At 37.6% G+C, this 13709-nt stretch overlaps 1 protein-coding gene across 21 annotated transcripts in view; it reads right to left on the bottom strand.

Moving 5' to 3' along the window:
- LPP (LIM domain containing preferred translocation partner in lipoma) overlaps positions 1-13709 on the bottom strand; it is a 728299-nt gene that overhangs the window by 119388 nt on the left and 595202 nt on the right. For all 21 annotated transcript variants that reach the window (XM_081536682.1, XM_081536595.1, XM_081536585.1 and 18 more), the window contains one exon: positions 12069-12238. In XM_081536682.1, coding sequence (XP_081392808.1) covers positions 12069-12238 — 170 coding nt within the window. The remainder of the gene's footprint in view (positions 1-12068; positions 12239-13709) is intronic.

Below are 13709 nucleotides of genomic sequence, written 5' to 3'. Positions count from 1 at the left end.
CGGACACGACTGGGCGACTAAACCACCAAATCCTATAAGAGAAGGAGAAACAAAGACGTGCATATTCAGGAAAGGCCACATCAATTTGGGGAAGTTCCAAAAAAGCTTTTTAAGGTTGGATGACACAGATTTTCAAGTGATGGAGATGGGGAAAGGTACAAGACAGCAATCCAGTCTGGGCATGGAGAGAGAGAAGGCTAAGGCTAAGATAGCAATGGCTAGGGGAAGTGTCCAGTTTGGTCATGTGTTGTAAGGGAATGTGTAGGAGAGAGACAGGGGTAAAAGTGAAGTATTTGGGGACTACTTTTTACAGAGCAGGGGCTGGTGGTACAGGTACATGGATCTCAAACCTGGGCATACCTAAGAATCTGCCCCAAGAGCCTTATAAAATGTGCTAATTTCCTGGCTGTTTGTGCAGAAATTCTGGGGAGTGGTCCAGAATTTTACTTTTAATGAGGACTTCAGGGTGATCCCCTGGAGGAGGAAATGGCAATCCACTACAGTGTTCTTGCTTGGAGAATCCTATGGACAGAAGAGCTGGGTAGGCTACAAACCATGGGGTTGCAAAAGAGCTGGGCATGACTGTGCCACTAAACAACAACAACATGGTGATATCAAAGCAGGTGACCTGACACCTTTTGGGGAAACCAAGTTTCCAGAGTTTCATGGCTGGCCACTGCCCCTCAGACTCAGAATTCTCAAACCAACAATCTGTGGTAACATTCCAGGAACGGAAATGGTGATGAATAACTGACCTTTAGTGATTCAAGTTAGGCAAACTTCTCCTTTGCAGGTTTGGTAGGTATGTCCCTGAAGCTTGGTCTGTGCAGTTATTTACCGCTCAAAGCCTGCATACATTTCTACTAAGCCCTGTCAACTTCTCTGTACCCTCACTTAGGGGTTCAGACTTAAGAAATACCACTTTCATTCTACTTGTGATGAAATTTAAGCCAAACGAAATGAGGTAGATATAGCATGGTAGCTGGCCAAGCTGGGTGTGAATGAGGTCTGACTTTAAATTCCATATTCTTTCTCTAACATTATTTGCTGCCACATATCAGGTCCCTTAAATGAAGACTAGATATCTTATTTAGGGCTCTTGAACTTATTTTCAGGCTTATTTTTAAGACCAATTTGAAAGCATAAACACACACTCACACATACACACTCACTCTCTCTCTCTCCTCTGTCCAAACCCTTTTTCTTTTAATTGAAATGTATTTCATTTTTTCTCTTCTGAGGGTACAGAGCAGTTCAGAAGACCCTACTAACGCAGACTCCACGCTGTAGATGGGTAATTACCATTCCTTTATCCTTTAAGAGATACAAGATAAATATTAAAGAAAATGAGGAACAGACGCCTTCCCTATTTTCTTTCCACCCTTTTATCTCTAAAGTAGGAAGTTTACTGAATCACTGCCAACAATTCACTCAGCCTAATGAAGTGTATAAGTAATAGGATTAAATAATCTTAAGCCATTATTACAGTGGCCTGATGCTGACATTCATCCAAACTCTGGCAAACACCGAGTGGTGAGTTCATGCTTGATTTAAAAATAAACAAACTAGGGCAGTGGGAAGGTTCTAGCATAAAGTTTCAGAGGCATTTAACCTGGAAATCTGAGACTCTCCACCTTGGTTGGGGCTGAAGCAAATGCTGTCCTATTTCTAACCTCTCCAACCAGAATTTATGCAACCCAACATTTTCAAGGGATGTTTCTCTGGGGCCTCTAGCCGCATATGGTTAAACCTCTTCATGTCAGTCCCAAAGAAAGCAGGTAGTTCTTTGAAGGCATCAGCAAGGCTCATGGTTTCTATTCCTGCCTCTGACATTAATAAACTATATAACCTCAGGCAAATCAGTCAGCTTTCTTGGGCTTTAGGTTTTCTCAGCTATAAAAATGACTTTATTGAATTTCTGAGGCTCCTCCTGGCCCTTAAACAGCGTTCAAATCTATGACAACAGATCAGGATGGGAACTGGAGGAGAGGTTCTGTTCAGTTAGGTCTCTTTGTTGTTCCAGGCAGTCTACTTACATATATGAGCTTTACTACCCTTACCAGGGTAGGACTACCTTAGAGCTTTCAGGGATATCCGTGGTGGGCAGTAATCAAAATCAGCAAAGTGATGGGGTCTATCTGGGGGAAAAGGCTAAATAAAAACCATTAGCAAAGGACATTGCAGTAACTATTCCTCTTCCACTAAAAGCTGTGCTGTTGTATAATTACAGGGTGCTGATATAAATGCCTGTTAAAGTAAGAGGTGCTTTCCAAAGCATATTCAATCCCAGAATCATTTCACTCATGAGTTAATTATACCTGTAAAATTTTATAGCATTCTTCATTTAGATCATGTGTGCCTTTAAATGTTTGTCTAGGTGCTTTATATTTTTGTTATTTCTGTATAAGGATTTTTTTCCTGTTATATTTTCTAAACATAAATTCCTAATTTTAATGTTGGTAGGTGACTGAACTTTTGTTATTCTAATACTCTAGGTTTCTTCAGATTTTCTGCAACAATAATCATATCATCTGTAAATATTTATACATTCTAGTCTTATAATTTTGAGTAAAGAAGTCTCAGAAATATAGGCATGATACAATGGCATTCATTTAAAATTAAGAAACAATATATGCAAACAACACAATTATATGTACATGCATCCATTCTGGTCTTCCCTGGTGGCTCAGTGGTAAAGAATCTGCCTGCAATGCAGGAGAGACAAGAGACACAGCCTCGATCCCTGGATCAGGAAGATCCTCTGGAGAAGGAAATGACAACCCAGTCCAGTATTCTTGCTTGGGAAATCCCATGGACAGAGGCGTCCGTGGGGGTGCCAAGAGTCAGACACGACTTAGCAACTAAACACCACCACCACCAATACATATATATTAGACATATGTAGTAGAACTACAAATAAATGCATGGGTATAATAAAAAACAAACTTAGTATAGTAGCTACCTCTATACAGGAATCTTGAGAATGTGATTAGGAATAAGAACCTAAGAGATTTCAACTGAATTTCAGGTGTTTTATTCTTAAACTGGATAATGTATACATAGAATTTCATTTTATCTTATTTTTTTTATTTCTGTGATGGAAATATTATGTAATTGGCATATATATATATAAAACAAAGACAAGGTCATACATACATGTAAATATATATACATATATACACACATAGACTTTGTTTCTAAATTTCCATTACAAAGACCAGAATGTTAAGAATAATATTACTATAATAGCAGGAGTCCTACGAAGATCTAGGAAAATCTAGGAAGAAGGCTCACCATTAGTTTATCACATTTGTACATCTTCTTTTTTCTTCTATTTTACTTGTCATTTTTTTATTTTTATTTTTTTGAGTTATCGCAATTGTGTTTATTTTTAAACAAGAACGTGTGACAAATTTCATTAAGTGCCCTTTTGGCATCTATGAAGATGATTATCTACTTTTTTAAAAAATTTGATATAACAATACATTGACATCTTAAAAGATTCCCGACACTATTCTACCATTGGAATCATGGAGTAACCTGAGTTGTTTCATTATGTGGCATTCAATTTGCTAACATTTCATTTAGAATTTCTGCATTTATGAAAGTTTGATCAGCATAGAGTGCTCTTTTAGGAGCAACCTAGGTTAAGTATTATTAATCAGGCTCAGGCTGGCTTTTCAAGATGATATGGGAAGCTTATCTTCTCTTGCTGAGCTCTGAAAGTTGAAATAGCATAGGAATCAGTTGTTCTTCAAAGATCTGAAAAATTTTGTTAGCGAAATTTCTTGGTTCTTTCTCAGGTGGTAGCTCTGCATTTCATCCACACTTATGAGGTTAAGTTTCCTTCCCCTATATTTAACTTTGCACAGAAAATAGCCTCTTTTATATAAAATTTTAATTGCAATAATATTGAATGTCTCTAGACCTATCCTGAAAGCTTCTTTTTCATTCCTAATTTTCTTTAATTTTTATTCTTCCCTTTTTTCTTGATTATCTCCACTGGATGTTTCTTTTGTTGTGTTTTCCAAAGAAACATCTCCTGGACCTAAACATTCTAATATTTTTCAGTGTATAGATAACCGCCTTTATTTTAAGTAATCCTTTCTCCCTTTGGATTGATTTTGTTGTCCACTTCTAGTTTTTTAGGTTCATATATTTGCACTCTTTCTTGTTGCAATGAAAGATTCTAACTTTAAGTGAAATTCAACTTTGGCTGCATTGCATTCTCCTTTATCATTCAGGGTTATCATTATCACTACTTTCTAGAATTTTTTAATTCAAGTGTGTGTTTATCCTTTTATAGATTCCTTATCTTACTATACTACTGTGTACAACTCTGCCAGCCAAAATATGAACTATTTCCATTTTCCTTTTAGACTATAATATGATGCTTTTCTAAGTCTTCCATGAAGATTTGGAAAGAAGATATAACCTCTTTGAGTGTATGGATTGGCTCAATCATATTATTCAGCTTCCATAATTGTTTTGTCAGAGACTACAAGAAATGTGTTAAAAGTTTTATAAAGACTATGGTTTTCTCCTTGGAAGGAAGGTTATGGCCAACCTAGATAGCATATTTAAAAGCAGAGACATTACTTTGCCAACAAAAGTCCGTCTAGTCAAGGCTATGGTTTTTCCAGTGGTCACGTATGGATGTGAGAGTTGGACGGTGAAGAAAGCTGAGTGCCGCAGAACTGATGCTTTTGAACTGTGGTGTTGGAGAAGACTCTTGAGAGTCCCTTGGACTGCAAGGAGATCCAATCAATCCATCCAAAAGGAGATCAATCCTGGGTGTTCACTGGAAGGACTGATGTTGAAGCTGAAACTCCAATACTTTGGCCACCTCATGCGAAGAGTTGACTCATTGGAAAAGACCCTAATGCTGGGTAGGATTGGGGGCAGGCGGAGAAGGGGCGACAGAGGATGAGATGGTTGGATGGCATCACTGACTCGATGGACATGGGTTTGGGTAGACTCCAGGAGTTGGTGATGGACAGAGAGGCCTGGCGTGCTGCAATTCATGGGGTTGCAAAGAGTTGGAGACGACTGAGCGACTGAACTGAACTGAACTGATGGTTTTACCATTTTCAGGCCATATTTCATCAATATTTTTATATCATTTATTTCAATGTAATGCTATTTACTGAGTAAAGGCTCAGAGTTGTTCTTTGGGAACTCTGACTTAACATAATGTTTTTTGGCTTGTTTGATGGTTTTGTCCTAAAACTGCACTTTGTTATTAATATTGTAGTTAGTAGGTAATTAATGTTATTTTCCTTTGGTCTGAATTTGCCATTACATCTTTTATAATCTCTTTATTTTTAACTATTAGTTTTATTGGTTCATGGCTTATCACCATTTTATTTGCTGTAGATTTCCCACACATGTTTTGATTAATTTATTTGTCTGCTGGAATATTTCTTTGAGTCACTTTTTCAGCAAAGGGCATGTACATAAATACTCTTTTTGAGTGTTCATGGAATATTTAAAAGAAGCTATTTCTAATGAAGACAAAGTTTGATATACTATTAAGTAATAAAAGCAAGTTATGAATTAGTATGACCTCATTGTGTTTGTGTGTATGTGTAAACATTTGTATATTGGGTTGGCCAAAAGGTTCATACTGATATTTTCTGTAAGTTGTTACAGAAAACCCCAAATAAGCTTTTTGGCCAACCCAATAGCTGTGTGATTACATTTGCAAAGAAAAGAAATATGTGGTAAAATGTAAACTGTTAAAACATTTAGACAGGAGAACTATATACCTTTTAAAATATTTTCCAATTTTTCTCTAATAAGCAAATAATACTTAAAAACTGAGGTTTCACTGCTTTGATTTTTTTTTTTAGAGAATTACTACCATAAGAAAAAACAGTCTGAGCTCAATGTGGTAATAAAGAAAAATTAATAAGGAAAAAGGAAATATAGTAATAATAAATAAGATTTACAATTATTTGTTGGATATGTGGAAAGAACTGGATTTGAGAATCAAAAGCCAGAGTCAAGTCCTTGCCTTGCTCTATGGAACTGAGCAAACTAAGGTTTTCTAAAACTCAATTTATTACTACTGGGAATGAATACAATAATAATTGTATCTACTCTCTAAGATCATGAGAGAATGTACATGAGATACAAGTGCTTGAAAAAGTTAAAGCACCACACCAACACCAGTTATTTGTATATTGTTTTTAACCATAAGAAGACTTTTGCCTTAAGATTCAAGGCATTTCAAAGGCAGCAAAAAGTAAATGCTCAAGAAAAGTGAGGGGCAGCATTTTTACGTCAGTAGAAGTTTAGACTTTCAGGTTCTGTAGTACTGGAAGACATGATTCATGTGGTCATCAATAAAAATTGTGGAGATTTTAAGTCTATCATCCCAGGGGGCTGTCAGTAGCTATACATTTTTAGAAAGCTGAACACTCTTTTCAGGGTGGCAGTATGGATCCAGCAATAAAATGCAAGTTAGATCTGTTCTCCAGTCTTCACTTTGGCTATTACTTTGAAAACATCAAAACCACTGTAAACAGGACAAAGGATCTCCCCCTTGTCTGTTTCACAAGGTTCTAATAGGTATAGTAAGGTACAGTTACAGAGCTTAGGAGCATTATAAAATGCAAGGGCCTGTGCAAATGGAAGCGATAACTATTCATAGTAGTTAACATAGTTAAATCTCTCAAGAGTATACTTGACAAATTCTCCTCTTGCTTGAACCATCTTTCTCCTTCCTGGGACAGTGTCTGTGGGATGATGTAACATTAAGAAGAAAGTGTGAGTGTGTGTGTGTGTGTGTGTGTGTGTGTGTGTGTGTGTGTGTGGTGTGTGTATGAGAGAGAGAGGGAGAGACGGAGAGGAAGATGAGAGAGCAGAGATGGGTAATTAAGAAAAAAGAAGGGAAGTTCATGTGAATTTTTCAAGTTTAGTCTAAACTCTCAGGTCCTTTCCTAATACCCACATAAAGCACAGGCCGTAACTGCTTCTAAAACCTTTTATTAGGAGGAGTTGAGCATATAAAAGGAAAACTTCCCTGTGGAGGTACAAAACCTGCCTCTTAATGTAGCTTGAAAAGTTAGAATGTTTTGGCCATAGCCATTTAGTGACAGAGAGAGCAAAAGGCTACAAGTGTGTTGGCCACTAATGCGTCAAATTCAGGAACCTTCAAGTGTTTAGTCTCCTGTGGAGTTGGCCTCCGATTTCCTGAGGTCTTTTAATCACTTAGATTGTAACTGTAATAAAAATGTCTGTACTAACTTCCACTGCTGGAGAGTTAAGAGTTGGATTCCATCCACTCTGAGTAAGAGCCCTGGTTTAGGGAGAGATCCTTGGCTGCCATTTCATAAACAGACTTGCTGAGAATCTCTGATGCACTAGGTCTCTAGGTCCAGACTCTTTGGCGATGCTAAGAACACAGCAACTCTTTTATAAACCTGTACTTAGGAGTAAACCTGCCTCATTAAGGGCAGAAGGCCACATAAGTGGGAGGCACAGTTGCTGCCTATGCCAACACAAAAATCTTCTTAAGCAAAACATGAACTTCTTCTTCTCATATCTGTCCTCATGCTCTTTCTATGACATCTGTTTATTTCAGTATTTCCGTAGCAACTGCAGCTATAAAATTATCCCAAACTTAGAGGATTTCTAAATTCTATCAAATTAAGCTAAGGGAAAAAGCAACAATAATAATATTATTAATCAGATCAAGCCCTTATATTAGTAAACCACTTCTTCATGATGTACAAAATATTACACTTACTCACTCTTTCCTTTTGAAGAGAGGGAAGAAGTTATTACCTCCCTTTAATAAATCAGATACTGATGCTCAGAAATTAAATTACTTCTCTGACATCACACTAGGAGAGCAAGGACTAGAACCATGAATACCTATTTATATTACTTTTCTTCCCCAGGAAGCTTAGTGCTCTTAATTTTAATCTGTTCATTTATATAAATCCACAAGAATAAACCAAAACTAAGCTTTAAGAGATCTATCATCAAAGTAGAAAAGAACCTCATTGATTTTGCTAATTATAAAAACTCAAAAACCATTACATAAGTACCTATTAAATTGGTTCAAAACAAATATAAACAAACCTCTTCAATAGCAGATAGAGGTTATAGTTTAACATTTGGTCTCATTATTGCTCCTGGTTCTGAAAATTGGAAAAAATCTTCTTAAAGAAATCTAGTAAAAGTTCTCCAAATTGCTGTAAACTTGGTAACATAAATCAAAGGATTTATGTTTAGAAAGTAATTCAAAATAAAATAACATAAAACATTTTACTCAGTTATTTATAGGCATGTTATATACAATACTAAAAGACTGGAAAATACCCAATATCTTTCTAGTAGCAAATGTTTTTAAAATGTTGTATGTAAACATAATTTAAAACTAAACAAATAAAAAGCTAAAAATGGAAATGATTACAATGGAAAGCTATATATTTATATTAAATCAATCAATAGAAAATACAAAAGAAAGCATGTATAAAATTAGTAAAGAGGATTACAGTGCCTTAATGAATCAAATTTGTTTAATTACAGCTATATACATGTAAGAATTAAGGATTTAAGAAATCACTGGAAATTATAAATAACCATTGAATCAAACATAAAGCCATAACTGGTGTATTTTTACCTAAATTATGTAAATATTTGATAACTAATTTGGGCAAGAATAAATTAAATTATTTTAGACTGGTCTCCTTCCTGAACTCAGAACATCAAACCGGGTGGTCCTTACACAGGAATAATTATCTAACTAAACCGCTGTCTTCCCTATTCTGACTCCATCAATAACAACAACAAAAGGCACAGACTGAGGTCCAGCGATAGGCTTTCTCGGTTCTGTGCAGGACATTTTTCAGACCTCTCCTTTCCACTAATGGATCAAGAGGCAATTGAATGAATGACATTGCTGGTGCTTCCTGTTCTAAGGGCTTGGGCTCCAAGAGAGATACACACAGCCCTATGGTCCTCCTTTATACAAATTCCATCTTCAAAACAAACATTTCATTTTATCCTCCCAGCTCCCCCACCATCCTGCTGATGAGAACTCTTTACATTTTTAGTGTGGCAGCTTACTGGTCTTATGAAAGTTCAGAAGAAATTAAAATGCTAAAACATCCATCTGAGGGCTTGAGTGCTGTGCTGAACTCTGAAATCAATATCGAACAAGGGTCTTTGAGTACAGCTTAACTGAATTCTGATAAAAATTAAATTACATTTAGAGTCACTATGGATAGATCTCATTAAAGAAAAATCCTGATTAAAGTTTCTTTAGAGGGAATGAAGTCAAAAAGGATGGTAAGAATTTCCATTATTTGAATTCATTCACTTTTTCCAAGGATGTGATTAAATATCACCCAGTGTTCACTGTCATGAGCATACAGGCAACCAAGGCTGAAGGAAACACATCCTCAAGAATCACTCAGCTGCTATGCCTGAAATGGAGGCGGAAACCTTAGTCTACCAGAGCAAAAGCCCATATTAGCCAGCTTAGACTTTCTTCAGTTTTACTACACACTCAGGAGAGTAAGCAAAGCATTTAAAAATGGGAGGGGTGTGTCTGAGATTTCCCAGGCGTGATGCAGCTTGCTGCACGTTAGGTGCTCATTTTCAAAAGCGCTAAATAGGCCAGAAATTTTATCAAAATTAATCTCAAAGCAATATTCATCCCACTACTGTTCCCTGAGCCAGCAAAGTGTGCTTTACAAGAATTGCCACATTTCACATTCGTAAGTCTTGGGAAAAATCCTGCAATCGTCACCATTATATATGAGAAAACAGGCTTAGAAAGATCAAGTAACTCTCCCGAGGAGACAAAGTTTTAAGTGAGGTAACCAAATTCAAACCCATGTTCTTCATACTGTGTTACACTGTTTCCCAATATTGTCCATGTGATTCCTAGTTAGGAAGAGATCCGAGGAGACAAAGTTTTAAGTGATGTAACCAAATTCAAACCCATGTTCTTCATACTGTGTTACACTGTTTCCCAATATTGTCCATGTGATTCCTAGTTAGGAAGAGATCCGAGGAGACAAAGTTTTAAGTGATGTAACCAAATTCAAACCCATGTTCTTCATACTGTGTTATACTGTTTCCCAATATTGTCCATGTGATTTCTAGTTAGGGAGAGATGAAAACTGAAGGAGGCAGCCCCGGGGGCATCAGCCAAGTAGTGAGAATCAACAGTGCACTCCAAAAAAAGGGTGAAAAACAGACAAAAGAACTACAAAAATCAGTATTCTGTGGCCACTTAGTGTATGGACAAACAGCCATAGGTGCTTCTGGAAGCTCTGCTGACATTGCCACAGAGCCCACTGCAATAAATAATTTCACTGTGGTCCTAGATCATTGTGAATGACAATCCATACTACTTATTTACAAGGGATTTTGAGATTTTCTCTTTCAACAGAGATTTTTAAGAGTGATATTTTAAACATTCTTATTTCTTAAAGATGTAGATCTTTGTTCACTAGACTTTTTCTGATATGTAATTGTTTCTTCCAAATCAATGGGACATCACTGTGTTTGTGATATTCTGTATTCTGGATAAACTAAAGCCTTATTGTGTCTGCACTGAATACGAGACTAGTGTGAACCACTGAAGTTAATCTCGGCTCTGACACTAATAAAATGACATGTCATTTTCTTCCTCTCTGTATTCTCACTTCTAAAGAGAGGAGTTAGACAAATGATCTAAAGTTTTTTTCCAGCGCTGACATTGTGTGGCACTATAATGATGCTATATGTGACTAAGTTGCCTTTAGGGAGGAAAATGAGATAAAATTGAACTAGAGAGATGCAAAACAATATTTCGTCTTGCAAGATCTTAATCTCAAAGAGATTTCAGATCTGTGCTGCAGATTCCAGGGCTGCAGTGAGTTAGAGCTGTCAGATTATGGGAAAATCCCAATGAGGCCAGAAACTTCTGCAATAAACTTGAACCTCGGGGCTCCGCCAAGCTATGTATAGCTTCCAAAACCTTGCACCCGAGGTTTCTCTTATGTTGAAATGCTGTGGGGGCTGAGGGCCAAATCATGCCTCTTGTGTGGGTTTGCAAAAAAGCACTACTTTTTCCACTGATAAGCGTTCAACAGAGAGATAAAATCATGTAGAAGGATGGCAAGGAAATTTACTTTAGATTAAAAAAGTTTATGTTCATTTACCAAACTGCTCTATCAGAAGACAGCTTAATGTGTAGATTTAAGTAGCCTGGCAAACAGCTAAGATAATGTGACAAATATTTTATAGTCACTCAACTATGTTATTAAAATATAATTGTGAATTAAAAAAAAGGAAACAGCACAACTGTTTTCCTTTAAGGTACTCTAAAATATCAATAGTTTATCTAATTGCATCATTGAAAATTTGCTAGGTATGATAGGTAAAGGGCTTCCCTGGTGGCTCAGTGTTAAAGAATCCACCTGCTAATGCAGGAGACATGGATTTGATTCCTGGGTTGGGAAGATCCCCTGGAGAAGGAAATGAGGAAATGGCAACCCAATCTAGTATCTTGCCTGGGAAAACCCATGGACAGAGGAGCCTGGTGGGGCTTCAGTCCATGGGGTCCCAAAAGAGTCAGATACAACTTAACGACTAAATAACCACGACAGCTAAGAGAATTCTAGGTAGAAAGAAGGTGATTCAAGCGACCCAGGAGTTTGAAAGAGTACTTACAATTCCCAAGGCCCTGCCACATGTTTCTCTACAAATATGACATCAAATATAGAGTGAGGCTTAATAATAAGAGGTGTGACTCTGCTACTTGGGAAACCTGATGCTTCAAGGGGGAACATGTTAGCTTGTACATACATGCTTGTAAGCCCCAGGGCGCTGATCTTCCTGGCAGACCACTAACTGAATGGTAGCCCCAGCCAATGCACCTTTTGACCTCAGATGAACAAGTGGCATAGGGATAAAAATTAAGATATGCCAATCTGTACACTAGCACCATTTGAAATCTAATCAGAAGCAAAGACCTGAGGGCTACATTTGATCTGGAGTGATTGATATTTTGCCATAGAAGTCATTCTAGTAAATTAGCCGAGGACCGAATCTGAACTTACGATGTAGCAGGGCTCGCAGTAGGCTTTCTTCTCCACTGCGTAGAAGGGCTGCCCTCGGAGCTTGTTGTTACAGATGATGCAGGTAAAACAATCCACGTGGAAGACCTGATCCATGGCAGTGCATCCTGTCCCTTCCCCAACTACATTTTCCCCGCAGCGAGCACAGCGGCCTGAAAGAAAAAAGGGATTGACTGTAAAGAACACCTTTAGTTCTTTTAAGGAGAATAGCATGGGTGACACAGTACACTTGTCAAGTCAACAGCAGCAACAGGGTCACCACCACTGCCATCATCATCAAGATCACAGTGACCGTGGCAGCCATCATGAGGCCAGCACCATGGGGATTTTACGAATCAGCTAAGGAGCTGACTCTCACAGACAAGGTCCCATGGGAAGTGACCAAGCAGAACTCAGGTCTTCTGATGTGGAGGCCAGTTCTCTGCCTCTGATCTCACACAGAAACATAAGAGGAACTCGACTCAGGATGGTGGGAGTGGAAAGCACAGAATTCCTTCTCTTTGGAGCTACCATGAGGAGCTACCAGTTAGACTGTGAGGAAACTGGGTCCAAACTCAAACTTCAGCTTCTTCTACAAAAGCCTGGGTTGCAAAACCTCTGCATCCAGCCCTTAGTGACAGGCAGATTAAAAAAAAAAAAGTAGTTTTTTTAATTTCCAGACAGCACTGATTGCTTTTTCTCATATTGAGCTGGAATGCTTCCTCACTGTTACCCAATAGTCCCAGTTCTGTCTTTTAAGGCCTCAAGAAATACGTCTCATTTCTTACACTTGACACCCTTTAAGATATTACAACTCAGCATTGCCTCTAAATCTGTTTACAGTTTGAATATACCTTAATCATGCAACAGTTCCACAGACTGTAGGGTTCTGAGTCCCTCATGGTTTTGATTGTCATTGTCCAGCCCAGTGTTCTGTAAATTTTCAGCATTATTACATTGATTCCTGGGGCTCCTGACTACATACGGACATTGTGTTTAGCTTGAAAAAAAACTGCATTAAGTTTTTAATGAGAACATTAAAATGTAATTTAAAAAAATTATGTCATTGAGAGGCATTGTGCTGGCTACAGTCTGTATCCATAACTGGCTTCATTTTGGGAATCTTAAGCCAGAAGCCACAGTCACATTTATTTTCCTCTTCTTATTCTTTATTTCTATGAAGGCAAAAATTCTTAACAGATTATTACAAGTTCACTGGAAATGTCAGCAAGAATTGACAGACTTTTACAAATAAGCTTTAGCAAACCTAGTGCTTTTCTTGGTGCTTTACATATATTAACTTATTTCATATTCACAATAACTTATATGGCAAGTACTATTGCTATTCTTATCTTACAGATGAGGAAACTGGGTTACAGAAGTGGTTAACTACCTTCTAACCTAAGCCATCTAACTTCAGTGTTGATGGTCCTAACCACTCTGCTGTCTGGCCTCTGCTTAGTTCTGTGCATCAGGATTGCACACAGAGCTGACACTATGGAGAAATCTCTTAGTAGAGCCTGCTTTCCGTGCTCGATCACACTGGACTGACTACCATTAACACCTAAAATGGATGCTGGTTAAATATTTCAACTCAGGAGAAAAGAGGCAAAGGTGTTTCTAATTCCCTCTGGTTGCATTGGT

This window comes from Giraffa tippelskirchi, chromosome 2 (assembly GCF_054371585.1).
Source record: "Giraffa tippelskirchi isolate mGirTip1 chromosome 2, T2T-mGirTip1v1.2.pri, whole genome shotgun sequence".
Taxonomy (NCBI): domain Eukaryota; kingdom Metazoa; phylum Chordata; class Mammalia; order Artiodactyla; family Giraffidae; genus Giraffa; species Giraffa tippelskirchi.
Note: the sequence above shows the minus strand (reverse complement) of the source record. Positions and strands in the feature narration are given on the sequence as shown.